The sequence below is a fragment of the Cygnus olor genome, chromosome 2, assembly GCF_009769625.2.
Source record: "Cygnus olor isolate bCygOlo1 chromosome 2, bCygOlo1.pri.v2, whole genome shotgun sequence".
Taxonomy (NCBI): domain Eukaryota; kingdom Metazoa; phylum Chordata; class Aves; order Anseriformes; family Anatidae; genus Cygnus; species Cygnus olor.
Window position 1 is genome coordinate 11651981 of NC_049170.1, and position 14292 is coordinate 11666272.

At 38.3% G+C, this 14292-nt stretch overlaps 1 protein-coding gene across 5 annotated transcripts in view; it reads left to right on the top strand.

The window, feature by feature from the left end:
• Positions 1–14292, top strand: part of WDR37 (WD repeat domain 37) — a 43451-nt gene that overhangs the window by 6001 nt on the left and 23158 nt on the right. For 2 of the 5 annotated variants that reach the window (XM_040547919.1, XM_040547914.1), the window contains exons 2-5: positions 5260–5437; positions 8924–9020; positions 11651–11746; positions 11915–11979. In XM_040547919.1, coding sequence (XP_040403853.1) covers positions 5300–5437; positions 8924–9020; positions 11651–11746; positions 11915–11979 — 396 coding nt within the window. In that variant the 5' untranslated portion in view covers positions 5260–5299. Of the gene's footprint in view, positions 1–469; positions 1394–2193; positions 2226–2312; positions 3034–5259; positions 5438–8923; positions 9021–11650; positions 11747–11914; positions 11980–14292 lie in introns of those variants that run through there. The other 3 variants (XM_040547915.1, XM_040547916.1, XM_040547918.1) reach the window with 3 other exon arrangements.

Consider the following 14292-nt stretch of genomic DNA (forward strand, 5'->3'; position numbering starts at 1 on the left):
ACATTTGCTGACAGAGTTGAATCAGCAAGATCAAAGCTTGCTAGCAGCAAAACTGCCCTGCTTTACTCTTCAATGTTGGTGTTAGAAGCTTGCTCGGGGTAGGTTCCTGCTAATCCATTGAAGTTTTTATCATCGCTTCCCAGCTGTATAACGTACTTAAAATTCATCGGTGCGGTTCCTTTACCATGCTTGCTGCCAAAGGGAGGTTGTCACCTTTTCACTGGGGGCTGCTCTCCCCTCTTACGTTTCAGGTAACATCCAGTTTTGTTTGAGAGCGTGCTGTTCTAAATTTAGGGGAAAGAAAAATCGTGTTGTAACGCTCGAGTGGATTTTGTTAGGTTTGAGCACACTTATCAGTGGTTCTAGCATCATCTAGGATGATCCGGAATGGTTTTGTTTCCTAAATATTTATCTTTAGAAAAACATTGAGCCTTGCAAAGAAGTCTGCTTAGCCTGATCCTTCTCAGGTGTGCTGTGTTCTTGGCGTTTGCATTGAATTAACTGCACTTGAACGTATAGCATCCTCGAAACTAATTGTTAGGTGAAAACCTCAAAACTCTTCTAAATTTGATTCCTTTGCATATTAATAAAGGTTGTAGTGGTGTAAGTTGATTTTTAAATTCCCTTAACTCCTGAGTAATGCTGTCAAACTCAGTTAGGTGTAATTGAGAACCTCATAACTGCAGTCGTTCTCCTCTTTCCCCTTTCCTTCCCAATTTTATGAAAAGACACGTTAATTTGCATCTTTGTATCTTAAGGTCTTATTGTTGCGCAGGACAATAATTGCTGTTGCAATAAGCCTTCATTTCTTATATAGTATATGCTGAAATTTTGTTCTAAAACATATTTGAAACAGAGAGACCTGAAACTGTTCAAGAGATTTAAGAGCGCACACAAACCCAGTCAAATTGTTTTGTTTTGTTTCTGACGATCCTTTAAATAGTAAGTGTTAGCATTGCTAAACTTTAAACAAAATGGAGCAGGGAGATCTTGGGTAAGAGATGTTGCTGAAATTTCCTGATGCTTTCCCTTTCCAGCCTTGTGTGTTGTCTTGAATGAACAAAAAAGGAAATGCAGTACTGTAGCCGTTCTGTCTGCGCTCTGACACTTCTTAAAACAGATTTTCTCCTTGGCTTCAGCAGTATGCATACCCCAGGAATTCTTTCCTTTCAGCAGTCTGCTGCTCTTGTTCCACGCTCGAGAGCAGAAGCGTGCAAAGAGAATCAGTTGATGGCTGCAGTGAATTAATTTTTAAGTCTAGTAAGACCTGTGTGTGCACGTCTGTTCAGTGCCCTTTCTTTATTGTAGCTGAATAGAACAGTAACTGGTTTGCTGTTAACTCCGATGAAATATTTCCTGTGACTGAATACATGGTAACATCTGTTACAGAAAGGTAGGTGGCAGAGCTTTAATTTAACGTGCTATAAAATATGATAGGAGTTTAATTAAACAGCATAATTGAAATGCCAGAGTAGCTTTGCGTTCAGAAAGCGGTAACCACCTATGGTCTAGACTGTTTTCTAGGACACATTTTTTTCCCCTACTTCTGCTGGCTGACTTTGTTGGACATTCATTTGGTAGCAGTCCTGAGGCTCTGACAGATCATTGTGTGAAGAACCCTACGCAAACAGCCTTTTCCCAAACAATCGTGCAGGAATGCTCGGTGTGTCGTACAAGCTCACTTTGTAACAGTACAGCGCTGGTTTACTGGTGTGCCTTTATTGAGTGTAGTTTAGTAATACAACAGCCTTCCGCCTTTTCTGTTGTTTTTTTTTTCTTGGGAAGTACTTTTGTTCAGCTTTATTTACTCCATGCTAATTTTTAGCTGTTGTGAACTCAGCCTCATTTGGTTCAGGAAACTAGTCCCATGCTTCTTGGTGACTTTTTGTTCCTCCTGGTAGTATTGCTAAGCAAAGGGAAATGAATGTGTCTTCTCAGAACCCGTTTATAGCATTCCAAAGCTCTGATTAACTACGTCTGACTAACAGTATATAATGGGTCATTTTGATGCCTTTTTTCTTACTTTGTTTGACTCAGATTTGGTGCTTAGCCCTAACTTGTATTGATACATTCCCTTCCCCCCTTTCCCGTAGTCTTCTGTGTTCTAACTACAAACGTTTCAGAAATGTGAAAAACTTTGGTTTGCATTCTGCTGACTGTCTCACTAATCAATATTTAATATGGTTTTCATAGGATATGTAACATGACACTGATATTCTGGACAGGTAATTTTCACTGCTTGAAAACCTTACGTAATGAGGGGAATCAGGTAACTGCTAGAAATGAGCACCTTATTTATTTAAATTTTAGTATCGTGTTGCCAAGGATTTGTTCTGTGAAATCTGCTCTTGGAAAATCCCTAGCTTCTCCCTGTGGCCTCCAAACACTTCTGAAATTGTCAAGAAGTCAATATTTAAAGGGACGCTGTCATTCCTTTTTCCACCCGAATTTACGCCTTGCTTTTATAAGCTCTGAATTACTGCTCCCTTCCTGAAAGTTCGAGGCCGTTGGGTGGAATTATGACTAATATTCCAGAGAGTTGGGCTAGTCCCCTGTCTCCTTCCTGTCCTCTGTATACACGTGCCTGCTTGTTGCCTCTCTGGCTGCAGCTTTGCTCTGGCTGTGCCCTGGTGCCGGGCCTGGGGAGGAGCGTGCATGCTTTGCTGTCTCCAGAGCAGTGCATGAGCGACGTGGTCCTGCTGGTGCATGAGGAGAGCGCGGCTCCTGGCAGTGACACTGGCTGCAGGTGAAGTGCATACAATATGGAAGTGTCTCTTACCTTTTCTGTTTGCTTAGCGGCGTTGAAAATAGAAACTCTCGTGCAGTTAATGGGAGCATTTCACTATGTAAAAGTACAATCTTGTCTGACCGTGTCCCTTTAAATTCTGCGTGGTGGAACGTACTGATGTAGAGCTGCCGAATCTGTACGTCCTGGAGCAGTCCAGAAAAGAGTGTAGCTTGGTGACGTCCTCTAAAATGAAGGAGCTTGGCAGCGGAGGGCAGGCGGAGTTAACACAGTTAAAACAATGCCTGGTAAGGAGTAAATATAAATGCTGTTAACATCTCTGTCGGTACCTACAGCTTAGCAGCTGGTGTCTGGCAGGAATTAGAAGTCAGATTTCTCTTCACAGAGTTGAAGTGAAATGGTATAAACTGATTTATATGATTATATGCAACTGTGTGTATGTGTAGGTATAAAACTGTTCAACACATCTATGCACGTGTGCACAGTTTGTTGCAATGGGCCTCAAAAATTAATCGCGAACACCACAGAAACTGGTAAACTGAAAACCACCAAAAGAGGGGTTTCCAGGTGAGATAAGAAAGAGGAGAATCTCCAACAGTGCTTGATGCCTTTAGAAAGAAACACAAATGTGAGGAGTGCTGAAAGCCTGTTCCTAATTGTTGACCACATGTTCAAGAACAGGAAAATACTCAGCGAAGCCCAGAAAATTGGCAATAACTCGATTATGGGGTTGGCTTTTTTGTAATTTCAGCCCTGTCTTTCTGTGATAGAGGGATCCAGCCACAGGGGAAGAAAGAAACCTAGTGAAATAAGAAACTACTAAATGATAGTTCTTTCTCTTCTTTCTCCTTTGGTTTGTGAATTTAGGTAATTAGTTACTACTGCTTAATCACACACGAAGAGCTCCAGTGGGATTAGGTGCAGGGGAGGGCTGTGCAGGGGCCGGTGGAAATGAATGAAATCATTTCAGTGAAGGACAAGCTACTGGTGGTGCAACCTGAATTTTATTTTAGATCCACTTGGGGGTTGGTGTCAGGTTACTGGAGCTCAGGTGTTCCAGCAACTAATTGAAATACCAATTATATTTTTTAGAAGGTTTGAGGATTATGGGCAGCAAAACCTTAATTAAATCTAGGCTCATTTATACAACAAAATGAAGATATAAAAAGATGTATAAAAAACAAGGCAAATTTGAAGCTGTTTTTATTCATGGTATACTGTGTTTTTAGTAAGCTCTGCTTTTCCTTGGCTTTATGATATGTTAAAAAGTTGGAAAAACCATGTCCAAAACACCGAAGTGGTTAATGCCTAATCTTGTTCGTAGCTATGGTGCTCATTCCTAGCTTGAGATCTAGTGTGTTGGCGGATCTTAAATTGGAAGTGGCCCTGGGTTTGCTTTAAATTTTTCTTTGATCATCTTGTCTGAAAGGAAGCTCAGTTGCCTTGTTAGCTTTGCCAACTCTGCTCTCCTATTTCTCTGCAGACTGTTGCAGCTATTTTAAGTTGTAATTGTTGTTTCAGAAATCTTTTATGCTGGAGAATGAATTTTTATTTTGTTCTCAATGTTCACGATCAAAAAATTTTGAATAACAAATCCTGAAACATTCAAAATGTTTAACAGCTGGTACCCCATGAAGCTAAAATAATTGGTGTTGAATATCAGGTGTAATAATAAAAAAAAAATAAATCCAGAAATTAAATGTTTGTTTAAAAATAATAAAAAATTGATGGTAAAGAACATATTCTCCATGTATTTATGCAAGAAATCAAATATGATTTGATTTTTCTTACACAGGGGAAAGCAGTAGATCATGCATGGTAATGCTATTTGGTGATACTGTCAGGTTTTTTAAGGATGTCAGAACGCATAATTGCCTTTAAAAGGTTGACAAAGTTTGAAAATTAACAGCAACAACTTGGTAAGTCAGGCTCGCTTTCAGTGGTCACGTTAAGGCAAGTGCACTTTTACTATCCAAGAAAGTGAAACCATGAGCTGTCAAAAATGTTGAAAAGTAGTTTTCAGAATGTCATTAAAACTAAAATCTGCTATATGCAAACAAGCATGTGTACTGAAATTCCTATGCTAGTGCTTAAAGTTGCCGTATACAATTTGAACCTGACAGTGTCCTTAAATTATCATGTCTGTTTGCTTTCATTTTCCAGCTGGGTTTTAATTTTTGCATGCATTTCAGTGAACTATAGTACGCATAATAATTGTTTCCTGGAAGCATTTTGGGGCTATTGCTGCTGGTATTCACCAAAATGGGCAAGGTAGTGGAATTTGTTTTCCTTTTGCAGAGGTTTGTAAGCTAATGAAACGGTAATGCGGAAGTGATTCCATTCTTTATTTGCATTTATACATATGATTTTGAACTTATGAGTAATAGGATCTCTCTATTTTAATGACACCCCAAAGAACTCCAAAATTGAGTAGAATTTTATTTTGAGGAAAAAACCAAAAACCTCCAACTCGTTTGGGAAAGCAAATTGTGACATTTAATGCTTGTCCTTAGTTTATCATAGGAGCCTCTGTGAAGCTGTTTTTTTGAAGTAATGCCAATAGAAAGTGGAAGTTGTGCATCTGCTCGCCAAGCAAAGCAGAAACGTAAATCGCACAGCCTTTCCATCCGAAGAACCAACAGTTCCGAGCAAGAACGGGCCGCGCTGCAGAGAGACATGCTGGAAGGGCAGGTAAGGTAGTACGCTACTGCGTGGGTAACTTCCTTAGCTTTTGTTTTTTGTTCTTAATGAAGAGTGTTTCCTACGTGAAGAAGCTAAGTAAACGTAAGTGATGAAATACATCCAGTGAAGTTGGAGAAACTGCAGACATGTTTGCTTTCAAGTGGTGACTGTCTTTGAAGACCATTGACGCAGGTGTTGAGTGTTTCAGGTTGTTTTCAGACTTGGGAAGCTTTTTATTAGCTTTTAGATATTCTTACATGAATGGTGAAACCATTAACAAATCCAAAGAAACAGCCTGTTCAGATTGCTGCATGTCCCCCTGCCATCTCCCCATACCTTTAAGGTGAAGACTGGTTCTTGATTTCATAAGTTTGAAATTGGAACAGAAGTAACTTAGGAGTACGATAAACTGAAATACGTGTTTATTACAACTCTGATAGGGAAGGCGTTAGCGAGAACACTCTTCTAGGTTCCTTTCCATAAAGTAAATAAATATTGCCCACTTGACAGGCTTGAGCTAACTTAGATTTTTGTTTGTGGTGTGTTTTTTTTTTTGAACTTGGCTCAGATACAGGTGGGATTTTCTGTGCAGTTAATTTAAGGGAAAGAACAACAGCCACAAACTTCTGTAACTTTTTAAATCGTGTCAGTTTCTATAGTGGGTGCAGTTTGGAGCCACTTGGAATGCTTCACCTTAAATATTGAAATTAACTGTAGGTAAGACCCCTGTAGGAGGTGCTTATAGCAGTACTAGCAAAGATAAGCAAGTAGCAGTTTGAAAGCTATCTGCTTTCGAGTTGAACGTGCAATATTAGTGTGGGCCTGGCAAAGATGATGCAAAACTTGATGTTTATCAGAGAGTTGGCTTGAAATAGTAACGGCGTTTAGCTATGAGAAACCTCACTTTCTCTTCTGGTCTGCAGATACTCTGAAGTGAACAGCTTGTGTTTTCTCTGGTGTGACAGGCTTTTGTGCTGAATCTATTATTTACTTAATTACACTGTTAGTTTTCTGAGAACTGACAGAGCCTAAGGTGTTGCTGTTCGTCATCTGGAAGTTGGATGGAAATACTTCCTCGGACAGAAAACTGCTCGTGTTTGGGCTGCTACAGCCTTACTTCAGGAGGGAAGGGCAGCTGAGAGGTCGTGCTGTTGCTTCTGTGTGTGTTTTACCGTGTTGGTTATTTTAGGACAGGTTTAGATTTTCTAACACTATCAGGCTCCGAGAAGTAAATTAAAAGCTTTTTCCTGCTTCTCCTTCCCTGTTTCTGGAGTTTTAGTAAGCTAGCTTAGTGTCTTTTATAACCTTGCTGTATGGAATTAGTTGGTAGTTGAATCAGAAATAATTCTTCGGATTTCAGTATTTCTTTTGGTAGCGTTTAATTTGTGTAGTGTTCTTGTTTAATCAATTTTATCCCAGGCTGGTTTTAATCTGGATCTGTTTGATATTCTGGTTCTCTGAATGCATGAACAAAAGTACCCTCTCCGGGGGGAGGCAGATGACGATGGAGAACAGAGTAACGGGGGAGACATGAGGAGTGTAGGGCCGCTTCTTTCAGCACTGTGCCTGCTTCTCCATGTTGAAAGTAGCCGTGAAACAGGTGCAAGACAGAGCTGTGCACAAAGCGGGCGTGCTCTGCGTTGTGGCTGTTGGTTGCTCTTGCTCCTCTTTTTAAGCTTGATGTCCAGAGACAACCTGTTAGCTAATACAGAGTGAGGATTATGGTAGGCTTTTCTTTTTTTTTTAACTCAGTCATCCTGAATATACGAACCAGAATGTTAGGCTAAATTCTGGTCCCTTATATGCTGACTTGATCAAAGATGCATGCTGCCCTCTAATGGCTAGTGTGCACATGCTTCATATTTCAGTCAGTTTATAGGAATGGAACCGATTTATTTTGGTTTGGGTTTGCTGGAACACGTAAGAACAAAACAAGCCATAATCATTCTTAAACTTGCATTGAAATAATGACGTTCACTCTAATTTGGGTGGTTTTCTGTATTAATATTCCGCTCAGTAATGGTTTTCCTGTACTTCCAAGACCTGAAATAGTGGTGGTTTGTGCTGTGGCAGGAGCTGACTCAATTTCTTTTTTTGTTCAGAGCTTATGGTTTCAAGACTTTAAGGTATATACTTTTACTTTTTTTAAAAAAGTTGCTAATTGGCACATTCCCTGTATTTTTGCTAGATGAATTCCAAGATGACAGGTTAGATATACTACAAAGGAATAGTTGAGCTTTTTCAGTGTTAGGGTAGGGCTCACTAAGTGGAAACTCTTCTTAAAACAACTGGCTAAGTAGGTAAATGATAACTGCAGTAAGCCAACTACATATTGTGGTCTATCACCAGCAGAAGAAAAGAACAGTTTTAGTATAATTTATTTGCATGGTGTACAAGGACAGCTCGTCATTGTAGATTAGGCCAGCTAGTGGATTAATTTACTCTAGTTATCATCCTTCTGACGGCATTTTTTCCTTTCTAATGTACCACTTTTTAGTAGCATACTGTGCTTTAAGTTTTATAACATATTTGTTAGTACTGGGTCGCAAATTTATCAGCGTGCTGCAGTCATTTGCCTTTTTCTGTACTTGCTGTCTTCTCAAAGGTCTTCAGTAACTGATAGAGTGGGCACCTTGCATCCCAACAGAAATCAGTACTCAGTATGTTGGTATGTGTTTCTTTAGAGCCAATGTGGTATTTCAGAGGCAGATGAATAAAATTTAAGTAGTTTGCCTTCAGAAACTTGTGGTTGAGCTGCATATTGAAGTTGGGCCCTTTAAATCCTGTGTTAGTGGTTTTATCTTGTACTTGTTTTTATGCCTCAGAACTGCGATGCTGATTATGCTGAAGAAAAATTCAGCCCTTCTCTGTAAACTTATCTCAAAATATTTTCTGCGCGGAGGAGATTCTTGAATAATATGGGGGAGGGAAGGATTAGACATTGCTGTTTCTTTCACACTTAGTTATGGCTAGTGACAAAAATAGGTGACCGTTTAAAAGCTTAGATTGTCTTAAGGTTTGATAGCGAGGTATCATCACAAAGCAGTTTCTTAAGTAGTGCATAGTCAACTTGTAAATTGCTTTGTCAACCAGAGGTATTTTCCTTCTTGAACTAGAAGCATCTTGACGTTACAATACATTTTTTTCACCTTTTTTTTGCCTTTATTGTGTTACATTTTTATAATTGTTCTCTAGTAAAAACAACAGAAAAAATTGGTCACTTGAATTCTGTCCCTTGAAAGAGAAAGCGTATGTAAAATGAATTATTTGGACAGAAATGTCCCCAAAGCTTTTTGTTTTGTGTTCTGTGCTAGAAGAAGCTTTAATTTCCCTCTTTGCCAGGAGGTAGAAAACTTTAAAAAATGGCATAAGATTGAAAGGTAACTGCAGCTCAGAGTAAAATTATATATATATATATATATATATATATATATATATATGCATACATAGATAATATCTAAATAAAAATATAAAACCTGGTGTTTTGCCTCCTAGGATTCTAAGCTACCATCTTCTGTTCGGAACACACTCCTTGAACTTTTTGGACAAATAGAGCGGGAGTTTGAAAACCTGTATATTGAAAATTTGGAATGTGAGTATATCTTTCTTTCAGCAACTTACGAACTGTTTGGACTTAGGATATAGGAGCTCTAGTTGAAAGAGCTTACACTGGATACTGTAATTTAATTAATTTATTTTTTGTGAGGAATTCAAGAATTGTTTTGAACTTGTAGTGAAAGACAGCGTTTGTCCCTTTTCAGAAAAATAACTTTCTTAGCTCTTTGACGCAAGTAGCGAGAACTGATGTGTGATACCCTCCTTGGCTCTTGGCAAAAAAAAGGGAAGTGGCTGTCTCCTTGTCGCTGTACGTTTGGTTTTATACCATTTTAATCTGGCAGTAACTCTGTGCAGCCGTTGACATTTGAGACTGTCTGCAATATATATTTACAGGCTCCATTTTAATGATGTAATTTTAGTCAGAAATTGTCTTAAAACAAAAAAAACCCACATCACAACAGTATAAAATGTAGTGTTTCTGGATCATACTGCTTCATGCATTGCATAACCAGCACCTGCAGCTGCTCATGAACTTTGAAGTTGAGCACTTGGTTAAAAATCCCAGGTGTTACCTGGAAAAAGTGTTCTATGTGTAATGACTGTATTGTAATATAAATCATCTAAAGTGGTGTAAGAGGATCCAAAGTAAGTAACAAGCAACCATGTTGTGAAGCCCCTGCTAAATTTTCCTTGTTGGGTTCTGGAAGCTGTGTTGCATGGCTTGGCTTCTGAATTGTGGAGTCTGTCTGTCTTGGCTCCCAGTCAAACTTTTTTCCAAACCTAATCTGTTATCACAGTTAAAGCAAACACTCATGTTACAAAAACATTCTTGCATGCTTTTGGAAAATGTGCTGCCTTTTTCTTATTTTAAAAACCGGAGGTAGTGGTGGTTAAAGGCCGTCAGCGACACTACACACTTCTTGCAGTAGTGACAATTTGCACACCTCAGTTTTCAGCCTCCTGCTGTGAAGTTGGCTGGAAGTAAGAAAAGTATTGTGTGTCCCCTTCTCCCCCCAGATTTTACAGAAATTCACAAATGTTTGTCAGAAAACAAAGGGTGAATTTATCCTCCAGAGCATGGTTATTTTCCTTCCGTCCCATTTCTGTTGCTTCTGCATCCTTCTTCTTCACCTGGTAGTTATATTTTGCTTCTGGCATTTGTGATCTCTTTCTGCCTCCCTGACAACTTCCAAATTTTTCTCTTTTGATGCTGAGTCTGTTATTGTGGCTCATGGTCTAATTCCTAGTTATTTTATGTGGAGTTATGGTCTAATTCCTAGTTATTTTATGTGGAGAACCTCAGTTTTTCTTTCCTGGCTGTTCATATATCCACTTATTGCAGCTAATTTCTAGTTTCTTCCTTTTCTGATTCCTTCCAGGCTGCAGTCTTGATTTTTTTTTTTAATTTTTTCAGCCATTTCTTGTAGTCTGCCAGGTTTGTCTGTTTCAGTCATCTGTTACTACAAGCTTGTCTCTTTGTTTACTTCTCTTTCACTCTGTGTTTAATGAGTTTAGGTGCATGTGACCTGGAACACAGGAAAGAGAACCTTGCTTTGCTCATTGCAGGCACTTGGATTTGATACACAGTCGCGAACTGCCTTCTAGTGCTTATGACTGAGACTTCTGTGAATTTCTCAGAAATGTCAAAAACCACTCTCCTGATGGATTATGTTCTCCCGGATCTGAAAGCTTTATTCCAAAGTCTGGGAATGAGTGATTATTTATTTATTTATTTATTTTTAAAATAGTAGTCCTAGGAATTTGTGGAAAAGACAGACCTAGACTTAAGAACAGTTAAAAACTGCTTAGCTAAAGCCTCTCAATCATGTTTCACCCAAGGAAGATGCTTGAAGAATATCAGCACAGATTTTGAGGAAAAACTCTAAGCCATCTTCATCTTTATAAAATGAAGCTGGGGCACTTTAAACCAGCCCAGCAACTGGAAATCACTTCCAAGTACCTGATCTGTTTTAGCTATGCCATCACTCTGGTGTTCAAATGGCATTAGCAAGAGTCATCAATAACTGACAGAAAAGCAGATTCTTCTTGCAAATACATGCTCTGTGTAACATGCAAAAACATTTTGATTGTAGTTGATGTTTCTAAAACACTTAAATGCAAATGTAAATGTAATTCTTCAGCACTTTTACTGTATTTCAGAGTGTAAAATGCATGTTTGTTTTCCTTTTTTTTTTTTTTTTTCTGAAACTAGCAGTAGACAAGCATTCGGGGGAAAATACTATTTCATGATGAGTAAAATCTTTGCCAAGAAATGACATATTAATTTTGTGGCTAAAATATTTCTGATGATGTAAGTTTTCTGCCTTCTCTTGGATTTCAGTCAGTAAAGGTGGGTCACTTATTTCACAGAAGTTGCTTCGTTAATCTTTAGTCACGTTTAATAGTAAAAGCAACAGTAATTAGAAGCCAGTAATGCTTTCCTTGGAATCTGGGTCAAGGTTGATCTCTGGAACATTCAGCATGAGCCTTGGTTTATGGCTTGGTGAGAACTGCTTCTATAAAATCACAGTTATCTGTTTTCCTGTCCTTAGTGCAAAATACATTATGTGCAGACGTTACATAACAATTCTTAAATAGTATGTTAATGACGTTGTTAATGATACTTAGTTTTTTTGTGTTAATGTGAATTTTTGCTCTCATCAGTACGTAGAGAGATTGATACGCTTAATGAGCGTTTAGCAGCTGAAGGACAGACAATTGATGGAGCTGAACTGAGCAAAGGACAACTGAAAACAAAAGGTAAGAGAACCACAGATAATTCTATATACTCTTTCTGAATGTACTTTTTTTTGTACTTGGCTGGCCTAAACTTAGAATTTATTAAAGGGAATTGATGCCAGTTACCTATCACAAATAAGCTAATGCTGTATTTGAAATATCTTCCTTTAAATTTATTTGTCTCAACAGCCAGTCATAGTACCAGTCAGCTTTCTCAGAAATTAAAGACAACTTACAAGGCATCTACTAGCAAGGTATGAGACCAATTAAACCTCTACTCATCACTGTGTACTCATGAGACTAACATGGCTGTCCTGAAGTTGTAAATTATGGTTTCTTTAAGCTGAGTAGTGCTGTGCTTTATGTGAACCCGCCTAATGAGGAACAGTATCTTTATCTTGGATTCATCTATTACTCGTTGCTTCAGCCACGCTACCACCACCTTTTTACAGTAACTGTTCACATTTTTAAAGAGCGAATGTTGGAGGGGAGAGCACGTGCATGTGTGTGTATGTCTGTGTGAGATTGCTCTTCTGTAGAGATAGCTAACCTTTTGATGAAGGAAACAGAAATTAGATGACTTTTTTTTGAATATAGATTTGGATATTGCAGTTGAAATTGGAACCTCAGATATGAATAGGCATTGTAGTGTAGGTTTATTTTTTTAACTATGAGTTCATTTTCTTTGTCACAAGCCTTGCAAATTAGTAGCTAGCTATCTTTTTGTCGGGTCTCTTAGCACAATTACCCTTTCTGATGGTTGTCTTTTTGTACAGCGACGTCTGTTCAGTACTTCTGGTTTTCACATTTTTAAGTTTTAGCTGCTGCTCTTTCTGCCCTGTCTCAGGGTAATTTTGTGATACGTTAAGAGTAAATAAAAAGTGATGTCTCAGAGGAAAAAACAGTGAGATCTGGTTGTGAACCTAATTATGAGAAACGCTGTGGAGACTATTGTTGCAGGCAATAGAATGACTGCAGGTGTCTTGGAAGTACAATCTATTAAGTAGTTTGAAAGTGAGAGAATAAGAATAGTGTGGTGAAATACATCTGAGTTCATGTTTTATTTGGTCTCCCTTTTTTTCCTGTTGTTTCTCAAACTTTCTTTTTTATTCTCGCCAAGCTGGTGACCAGAGATAATACTTTGTTGTGTTTTTTTTTTTTAAATAGCTAATGACTCATAAATCCTTTAATGAGGCCACTTACGTAGCGACAACATAGTATTAATAGTACAATACTATGGAGTTATCAATTAATACTTTCTGCTTTATTTTTTTTATCTTTTTTTTAAGGCTGCTGTTAAATGCTTGCCTTCTTTTACTTGCCAGCAATGTAGTGCTCATTCTTTCCTGGGCAAGACAGGTGAACCTCATAACTTCAGCATGGGAAACTGGGAGAATCCTGAGTACCTGCTTTGCTTCCTGGTGTTCTGATATGCATGCACATCGAAGTAGTCCTGAGTAGTGAAACAAGAATTTAATTTACAATAAGCATCATATTGATTATATCAGTTGATAACTAACATGGTTGAATGTGGTGGCGTATTTCTTTCTGCAACTTTAAATCAGATTTTACTGGGATGTAAAGAGGAGCGGTGAGAATGTTCAAGTTGGCAAAACTCTTATCAGAGAATAAGGATTCTTTTGGCACCTGGGGTAACCCACTGGTGCTCAAATCCTGGGGAGAGAGTAGATCTAGTGCTTGATACTCTAAAAGTCATTTTTGTGTATGTTAATGGACAAGATGCTGTTATTTAACGTTAAATTAAATGTTCTGCAAATGCAAGAATTACTCCATGAAATTCATGCATTGATGGCAACTTTATTGCTGATGTTAACAACCCCCAGCTGTAACAGTTTATAAGATGTCAGGAGCACGTTAACAGTTTATGCAGAATCCTAAAATAAACTGAAATTGCATAACTTGCTTCGTCATGAACTATCTTCCAGGATCTCTGATTCTTTTGGACCAGGAAAAGGACTCTTAAAGGAAGGTATTTCTTCACCTGTCCATTGAGCAGTTGAAAGGAATAAAACTTTTTGGTAGAGGTAGTGTTTAACCTCAGTGCTTTAATGTTGTTCGACCGTAAATTCCATTAGTCAGTCACAGTGCAGTGTTGCTGATCCTGACTTGGCCAAGTTTTCATTCTTACTTCTAATGTATCCTGTCCATTTCAGAGACATCTTTAAACAGTGTTTTGACACTACGTGCAAACAATTGCTTTCTCACTAGCAAATCTCTGTACAGAAGGAAGTACAGGAAACTGTATTGATTTAACAAATAGGACAAACTGGAACACTGTCAAGATATTGCTCAGTTATTTGCACTTGCATATGATAATCGGAGGTCTGCTCAAGTAATTTAAAAACTTTCTGCAGTGCAGAGCCATCTAGCAAGTTGCATGGTATTGAAATACTTCCTTTCCTTTCCTGGAAAAAATGTTTGTGAATGTGTAAGGAGCCAGAATGTAACCCAGGGAAGATCCAGTTAATCCAATTACTGGGATGTGAACTGAGAGACAGCAAAAGAGGAGTGTATACATGTGTGTGTGTGTGTGCATATATATACAT